General features: G+C 49.9%; 1 protein-coding gene across 1 annotated transcript; it reads left to right on the forward strand.

The window, feature by feature from the left end:
* The first annotated feature begins 2,085 nt into the window (after nt 1–2,085).
* LOC126524691 (endothelin-converting enzyme 1-like) lies at nt 2,086–8,172 on the forward strand. The gene is made up of 3 exons (XM_050172983.2): nt 2,086–2,814; nt 5,374–7,100; nt 7,779–8,172. Exons 1-3 carry the CDS (start codon nt 2,086–2,088, stop codon nt 8,170–8,172), a joined length of 2,850 nt encoding a protein of 949 aa, XP_050028940.2.
* The last annotated feature ends 1,124 nt before the right edge of the window (nt 8,173–9,296 follow it).

Here is a 9,296-nt window from a genome sequence, read left to right on the forward strand (position 1 = left end):
CTGCGCGGGACCTCACCGACCGCGCTTCCTCTGCAAGAAGCACCGACTCCCCTCCTCCCTACGGCCACAGGAGCGCTCCCACTACTCACGACGAGATTATTAAATTATTCTACATGTCTAGAAGGGTCTTTCCACCCCCTCACCCCAAGTTGAATAGGGCGCAAGCCGTTTCGTTTAGACTTCTGCAGACCACACGTATCCGTGTCTGTCCGTTCTCTACGAGGCTTACCCGCACGTGTATCGCGACGACGCCTGCCCCTCCTGCGGGCAGACCTCCACTGTAGCGCACATGGAGAGCGGGTCACCATACCCCATGTTCAGCAAGGAGGAGTGGGACTCGCTTCTGCGCAGCCTCGCTCTAGAAAAGGAAATCCTAGCTGTTCGACGTGCCCGCGACCGGGCCGGTGGGCTAGACCTGCCGGTCCCGACGTGGGACGATCCGGGTGCGCGATGAGCTCGCGTCCTCGCCGGACCTGCAATAGTTTCTTCACTCATTCACTCATGCGTCATTCAGGCTACGAGCAAGTCCGTGGCATGTGGCGCGTTTCGTGTCCATGCGTTGGGGTGGCGCCACCATCACAATGACGACAGCGCACTGCCGGCAGCGGTAATCGAAGCGTCAGCTAAGCCTTTATATTGTAAACTTTATTTGTGGCACTTCAAACCAGCACGTACAGAAAAACATTTCTTTTTTAAATTTAAAGCTGTTTGAAGCAAATTCAGCTTAAACGCTGAGAATGTTTATATCGTGACAACTTCCAGAATGGGTAACGGTGGGTAACGGCAAGAGAGAGAGCAGGCAGTCTGGACCAGAACACGAACAGTCGCGACAGAATTCGCCCTTGTGAAGGCTACGCGTTTATGCGCAAATCGAGCTGCAATTTCTTGGATATTGTGAACGAAGTGGTGTGACATCTTCAGCTACAAAAGTGGAGGAACTTTAGCAACATACTATCCTGCGACGGCTCTGTGGGATCGGATGTATTTCTTCATTCAGCGGCGGACAGCTTTTGTTCATCAGAAATCTGTGGCGAGACTGTAGGTAGTCGTTGCGTAGGTTTTGCACATACTGTACGTTTTGCACATAAACATCTCGGCATGTTATGCACCAGCATATCTTCTGAAACACTATTCAGGTGTCTTTTAGATCATATAAACAACAATGCTGTTATAATAAAGCTCTTTATTTGGAGGAAGTTGGTGTGATTAGCGTCGTGATTTCACTCGGCCTATGCAGCAATGCCAACCTTCAAAGGTAAATGTGCAAGCTAATGCTGAGTCACAAATATAGATATATATAATGAAGAAGAAGAGTATGACGTAGGTTCAAGAAGCTCAGTATTTTGACTGACGTTTCGGCTGTTGGACCAGCCTTTGTCGAATGACTTTGACAAAGGGTGGCCCACCAGCCGAAACGTCAGTCAAGTATACTGTGCTTCTTTATCGTACGTCGAACTCTTCTTCATTTTACAACCGGGGCCAGCGTGATTTTCTCAGCCGTAACTATATATATATATATATATATATATATATATATATATATATATATCCATAGCAAGCGAGCAGCGCGACACCACTAGCAGAAGCAGACGACGCCGGCGTCGGTCGTCTGATGTGCGGTACTCTTCACATGCGTCATACCGCTTTCGACACACATTTCACTTTCCAAACTAGAAATTATTCAGACGCCGCCTGTCGTTTCCAAATTTATATTATAAGTGAATAATATTGACAACATAATTTAGTATTAGTAACTGAACATTTTCTGGTATCACTAAAATTGCCATTAGAATCCAGGCAGCGCTAGCGTTGCCTGCGAGAACCGGCCTCATTGGTCCTATGCGAATGCCACGGGCTTGTTACGAGCTATACCAGAAGAAGAAGAAGACGAAGGGTAACCGCATTTCCGATTGCATATCCTGGGCTCTGCGATTTGATACCACAGAAAGCAAATGAGACATGCTTCCGAGCTCTCAGCATCAAGCCGGTAAGAGCAAGAGGCGGCGTCGCCCTCGAAGAAACTCCACCAGCTCCAGTGGACGCGAATATTCGCGGAGCTCCACTTCCTCTGGCGAGCTTGAAGGGATGCACCAGCGTCTGAGCTATCCCAATCAAAGTGCTACCGCGGACGTCCCGCTGGATTCAGCTCTACCGAGAGGTGCGACCGCCACCGCCGGATCGGTCGCCGAAATTCCCGCGAACGAACCTCCTAAAAGTAAGCGAAGATTGTCGTTTTACGAGGGCGTCCAGCCTAGTACAACCGACATCAGCGCACCTCAGGAACAACAGGACGGCAGCACCGAACATAGCACGCCCAAACGGGTCATCGCTTCTACGACTGAAACACCTTTTGCGGTAGAACAAGGAACCACCGATGGGCGTCCAACAAAAGCTGGAGCAGTCGCCGAAGGCCAAGGCCAACCTCCTCCAGGAGAACGCAACACCTCGCAGCCGACACAGGCACTAGAGCCTGCTGCGGGCGCTCAGACTAACACAGCCCTTGCGGCATCTTCCACATCGGACAAGGAAACAAGCGAGACAAGCCTGACGGCCGAAGTCTGCCGTGCAAAGTTACCGCCTGGTGCGGTTAAGGCGAGGACACGCTCCGGCTCTACCGTCACTCTGGCGATGCCCACCCACGCGGCCTCGAGACGCCGACACTCGGGAAAGTCGTCGACGCATGACTTGGGGTCCCAGCGCGAAGCCTCGTTCTTGTCCTTCATTGAAGGCCTCAAGACAATGAGCAGAGAACGCTCTGCAGAACAGTGGGCCAGCCGACGGGGAAGCAAGGCTTCGATCTGGGACTCGGAACACGTGAGCGAGCTGTTTCTTTTCCGCGTCCCCGCCGCAGCTCACAGGCAGAGGTGTCAGTGTGCGATCTCTGGCAATCAAAAAGGCGTCAGATATAGTCGCTGCAATTTTCGACATATCATGTTAGTCGCTGAGTTGCGAATCCGGAGATGTATTTTTTAAAGCGAAGCTTTCTTTGCCCCTTCTCACGACTTTCCGGGCGGTGATGATGTGATCGTTCTGTCGCGCATGCCGCTGGGTTTCTCGCAACGCTACCAGATGGCACTAGCCTCCGCGCATGCCTAGGGAACCTACATGCAATCTCTGCTTTAGGGTGATGGCAGCCTTTGTAAAGGTACTTACCGCCGCCAGCTAGATTAGGGGGTTATGCTTTCCGACAACTTATAAGATGGGGGAAGCAAAATGGCGAAAAAGAAGCCAACAGACGACGTTTCCTGCAACCTTTGGGGAAGATAATTAATTTTCCAGGGAAGCTGTTATGGGCTCCTTTCCCCACTATTGCGTCCGCGTGTAGAAAAAAAAGAAACCGACGATAGTGCAATGCCGGGCCGATCCGCGGCAGAGGTGACGTACACGTTAAGGACCAGCGATGTATGTCGGTATTGCTACAGCTCCCTACAGCACCAGATGCCTTGTCTCGCCCTCACGTTCATTTTCGAAGCTTTCTTTGCCTCTTCTCGCGACTTTCCGGGCGTTGCTGTGATGGTCTTGCTGTGCGTGCCACTGGGTTTCTTGCAATACTACAAAATGGCACTCACCTCCGCGAATCCCGACCCGCACCGCCGCGGCAGCGTTCAACAGTTTGTGCGTATGGGACGTGTTGTGCTTGCTTTCCTGTGCGATAAAAATGCAGGTGCTGGGCTGTGGAGGTGGCGTGCTGTGCTGTGATAGTGTAACCATTACAATCGTCCATAGCCTGAAGAGACCGCTCGCAGCTGGCGTCTGAAGCGTCTCAACAGTATGCTCGCCAAGAATGCAGAAGGAGCACGCAAACACGCGCCAGCAAAATGGCTCCATAGCAATCACTCAGTTTCGAGAACACTCAGGCCAGAAACAAGGGTCGCGCGTATTAGGAGCGCCTTGGCTACGCAGCGAAACGTGGTGCACACCGCGAATGTATGCATACAATGTATACATGCAATTATAATGATTGAATTACGTGCGGCTCTATCATTCCATTAAAGTTTAACACTCCTGCCACGATGCGATGTGCCACGTGAAGCAATGATAATGCTCAGCCCACTCAGGCATTATATACAATGACGCACAATAGCGCCTCAAGGAAACACGTCTCCCTGTGTATGCTGTGCGATACGCAGACAAACAGCAGCGGCGCACGCAGGGTAACGTGCAACGTCAACTCACCACTCTGGTATTGGACTAAACACTGAAGAACTTACACACTCGCCACCAACATCACCGCTAATTATTGTCAATCAAAGCAATGCCCTGTAATGCCCTCGGGCCCTGAGGGGAAATAAATAAATAAATAAATAAATAAATAAATAAATAAATAATCCGCATACAAAGCTTCGCTTACATCGATTCCCACAGTGCACGAGATCCGTCGATGTTTTTCCCTTGTGGCACATATGTACGGAAGGACGACCGAAAATGTTTTCGAGCATAGAAGTCGCGAGAAAGCCTAATTATTTTCGGACTTCGCTCCACACTTTGGAACTTCCGCGGCCGGTGTCATAATCGCGAGGACTAGAATACTCGCTGATCCTTTCAGTTGGAGGGCAGCGGGGCTCGCAGTAACGATTATTTTTCTCAATCCGGTGCCTCAAAAATACTTCGCGGTCAAGGATAATTGTGTGAAAAGCGCCACAGCGCGTGCGACGCGCAACCTGGAAGTGCTCGAAACTGAGAGTGCGTAATCAAGCACATCGTACCAAACCATAACGGCTGAAACCACAGCGTTGGTGCTACTGGACCTAAATCTCGACCCCAGTCTCCATTACGTCACCGCGAACAGCACAGGTATTGCTGGCTTGCTGACGCGACAGCTGAGTCGAACTGGCTGTAAGCATACGACAAGAAGAGGCTGAGCGCTATGGCTACCGTTCGCTGGCTCGTACCAGAAGTCGCTGACAAAATACCACTGCCGCATGCAAGCACTGAAATACCGGCCTATAGATCCTTGCACAACAAGCTCTAACCGCTTCTCCATAGCGCATGCAATTCTGTTACAGGGGAGCCGAATAGCGAGCTAGAAATAGCAACTAGTGTCAACGCATAGGCCTGCTTGCCCTGTATAACATCTTTAGCCTATTTTACAATCTAACACATGCTTTGGTTCCTCAGCAAAACAGCAAAGGGACGCAAATCTACATAATGAAAAGCGAGAGCAAGCACTGGCCTGGCTCATTCCCAATGTTTCTCCGCTTTCGTTCATGCCGGAATGGCAGCTGTCAGAAAATTCACGTAAAGAAAGCAAAAAATAAATTGAAAAGCGCGTGTACTTCTTTCTGGTAACATACACGTACTCGCACTTTTTCTCAGCGCGTAATTATGGTATCAGGAATAAGTGAGATATTTCTTTCGTGCTTCATTTCGCAGGGGCAGCGCGGTTCACGGATAGTGGCCAGAGTAGCTGGGGTACCTGTCACAAAGCAGCACATTTTCCTCACGGCCATCTTAATTTTCATAGTGACAGCCGTGACAGCTGCCATCGTCATCCTGTTCAGACGAGACCAACAAACTGCTCCGACAAAGCCGTACTGCAAGACCAGCGATTGCTTCGTTCACGCCTGGCGTCTTTCCGATAAACTAAACAGCAGCCTCGATCCTTGCCAAAACTTCGGGGCTTACGTCTGTTCGGCTTGGTCCCCACCAGAGGGCTACCTTGAGCACTCTAACTCAGCCATGGATGACGTACGGAAATCTTGGTTCCCGCTGTTCGAAAACATTCTTAGAGAAGGCGCCAAGATAATTCGGGTTGGCCAGAAGCCGCTAATCATGTACGCAACATGCATGGGCGACGATAAACTATACGGCTCGAACGTGGATGTCTTCTGGAAGTTCCTAAAGGAGTGTAGACTGTCGTGGCCCGAAGAGCCACAGTCAAGTGACACCAGCGCCCTCGATGTACTGATAACACTCGCATTCAAGTGGCAGGTTTCGCTCTTCTTTCAGTTAAGACTACTGCGCTTGGGACCCACACTGAATTGGCGTTTGACTTTAGATCCAGGCCCACTTATACCGCTAATGTATCAGCATCATCTCACGGTAAAAAATACCGGCGGATACGCCAAGTACTGGGCTGCGTTCTTCTACATCCTCAAGGGAAGCTATGACAAGGACGCGAAGATAAACCAGACGCTCATAGAGACAACCATAGCATTGGAAGGGGACGTATTTAGAAGACTCCTATTGGCCATGCGTCCACCTGTAGTCCACCCAGTACTGGTGCCAATCGCCAAGATTGGACTCTACACTCCGCCTCTGGACTCGAAGCAGTGGCTACGGGCATTAAAGCAATTAGAGCTTCAGCCTGAGATGGAATCGAACGACCAGGTTCTCATAGCCGACAAAAACTTCTTCCAGACCATGGCGGCCGTTCTGGCCTCGTATACTGACACCAAGCTGCTGTCCCTGATTGCGTGGTCTTGCGTGCAACTGTTGGCCCCGGCAGTAGATTTGCAGCTGCTGAAGAACCGGTACGACCAAGGCGTCATACTTTACCGGCCATACTTCTGCGAACGTTTTGTCGAGACCGCCTACCGGCTCCTGGTGATTTCCCTCACCTCTGTGTCGCGCTTCTCAAGACAGCAGCGCGCCGTCATCTCTGCATACTTCGACAACCTGGTTACAACCGCCAGTGGTTTGGTCAGCGCGACAGACTGGCTGGATGCCGACAACCGACAGCTTGCCGCCATGAAGCTGTCTTTGACACGCCTGCAGCTGTGGCCCCCCGAGAATTTCCTAAAGAACGAGGCACTCGATCGCATGTACGCGGCTTTTCCCAGCGCCCAATTACCATTTGCAGAATATTGGATCCAATCGAGTCGGCGTGCCGCTGATATGTACCGTACGAGTACCAGTATTGACGGCTTGAGCTACGCGGTCAACTACGCGCTGCCGTACCTGGTATACGATGCTGCCAGTGGCGCAGTGAAGGTAGCTGTGGGTGCCCTTACTCCGCCCCTGTACTACTCTGACGGGACCAAAGCTATGTTCTATGGAGGACTTGGATTCTCCATGGCTGTCAATCTCGTCGCATCCGTCGACAGACAGGGACTGCGGTGGCATCCAAACGGCTCGTTCGGCAACTCCTTTTTGTCCAGGTAAGCTTCTTTAGCCTAGTTTTGAGACCGTGATGATTTTCCTTTTTACATGGCAGGTTATTCCAGAACAACAGACTTTAGATAGGCACAGATAGACAGATAGACTGCTTTCCTAACATGATTGATATAATCACCCATTATATTCGCTACTTTGCCAAGTTAATGGTTCAAGGCTTTGCTTGTGGTGATGCGCCATTGTTGGCCATGACACGGTTGTTCAAACTAAGATAGCCTTTGTAAGTAATTGTGCGAAGAAATTTCTAGACTGACTCAGGAGATCCTTTTGCCCGGAATAATAGACGGATGTTCGCGTATATTGTAACCCAACTGGAAGAGCTAGTTTCTGAACTGATATATCACTGAAGAACTTTGACATCGCGATACGCTCTCAAGTACGCCTGACTGCATTTTGAGATAGCTGGGAAATTTTTACAGAGTGAAGCCACCCAAACACTGTACGAACATCATATTGTAAATGTTATCTGAAAGCGCGTCGGTGCGTCCACATTATTCAAAACTGGATGTTTCCTACCGGAATTCTTTTCGCTTCACGGTACGAAAGGACTTACCTAATAATCACAGTGGTAATCTAAAGTGACCTGTTTTACTTAGTGCGCTACTAACGCCGCACCTCTGTTTTGTTATAGCTATGGAAGATTACAGTACTCTGTTTTACAGCGCCGCTTCTCGAGCCTTCGAAGACCGGGACGGCTGCCTGGCGACTGCAGAGGAGGCGCCCGTAGGTGACTCCCCCACTTATCCGACCCGACCCGGCTCCAGGACCAGCGTCTTTCCCGAGATTCCCGCGCTCGAAGTGGCCTACGCAGCGTACAGGCGTTCCATCAGCGAAAGCGACGACGACAGTCCACAGGGTATTTCCCGGAATCTCTCGGGCGATCAGGTGTTCTTCATGACTTTGTGCTACATGACGTGCAGCCTTCCCAGAGCCATGGGTCCACACACGGTCGACTGCAACAAGGCTGTCAGCAATTCGGAGGCATTCGCGCGGGCTTTTCAGTGCCCGTACGGATCAAAGATGAATCCGAAGAAGAAGTGCACATTCTTCTCCTGATAAGCGGGTGCTGCAAAGTACCCAATTATCGCGCGCGATTTTCACCGCGCCACAAGTGTGAACGTACACGATATGTTCATCAATGCCAGACAATACAGCTGCCGCCTGGACGCTGCAATGCCTTGAAATGTGCTCGCCGTCTTTTATAAAGTTGTGGCGCACTTTGCACGAGGGCGTCAGCAGTGCGATTGGCACTTGGCATAAGTGTCTTGTTCTGGCGTCCGGCGTACTCTCAAGTACTAGCGCGTTTACTTCGGACGTTTCATAGAAGGCCTGAAGAACAGAACGCCTCTTGTGTACGGTTTTGGCGTTTTTTTTTTTTTATTTGCTTTCTTCTTATTGTTCGTTGTTGAGCTCTGACTTTTTTTTGTATTTCAAACTTACGTTTTACTTTTGTTAGCAGCAATGTGCCCAGCTGGGTGTCTCAGACGTCGAAAAACATTGACGACATCCACCGCATTCTCGGGCTGCTTGCACTCTGGCGTTTTTGTTTGCAAAGCCGGATTCACGAACGTGTCTTATAAGAGAATGCCCAATGTAGTTCTTTATTTATTTAAGTAAATTTTCTTGGTAGTTCGCGGCTATCTCGCGTGTCTTTTCACTGCCCGTTTGCCTTGCGAGATTGAATATTCTGCCATTGGTTGAAGGGAACCTGGTGCGCACTTACGGATGGCTTCAAACAAGCTAATACTTGACAGGTTTGAACTGCTTCACGAGCCAAAATAATGCGCATCAATTGGCTACTAACGGCCACACACATAGTTCAGCTAATAAAACCATCTTTTTGGCAAATGCTCTCGCTGTTCGGCTGCGGTTTTCGCAGTGCTCGTTAGCGGTTCTCAAGACGAATGAAAACAGAGAGCACAGAAAGCGTATCGTTCCGCTGTAGGGCCAACTTATCCAATGTATTAAGCGTTTGATTCTTAGCGCGTTACACATTGATGTAGTTCGCGTCCAGTGATGACTAAATTTTAACGCTGAGTATAATTTCTTACATTCACGCCATTTACTGCCCGCGTTGATGGTCAGCAAGGTGGAAAGTGAGTGAAACCACGTGAAAAGCAGATCGTTTACTGCACGTTATTGTATATATTATTGTGGTTAGCTTTCTTTGAGTACTTTAG

The sequence above is a fragment of the Dermacentor andersoni genome, chromosome 3 (genome assembly GCF_023375885.2).
Source record: "Dermacentor andersoni chromosome 3, qqDerAnde1_hic_scaffold, whole genome shotgun sequence".
Taxonomy (NCBI): domain Eukaryota; kingdom Metazoa; phylum Arthropoda; class Arachnida; order Ixodida; family Ixodidae; genus Dermacentor; species Dermacentor andersoni.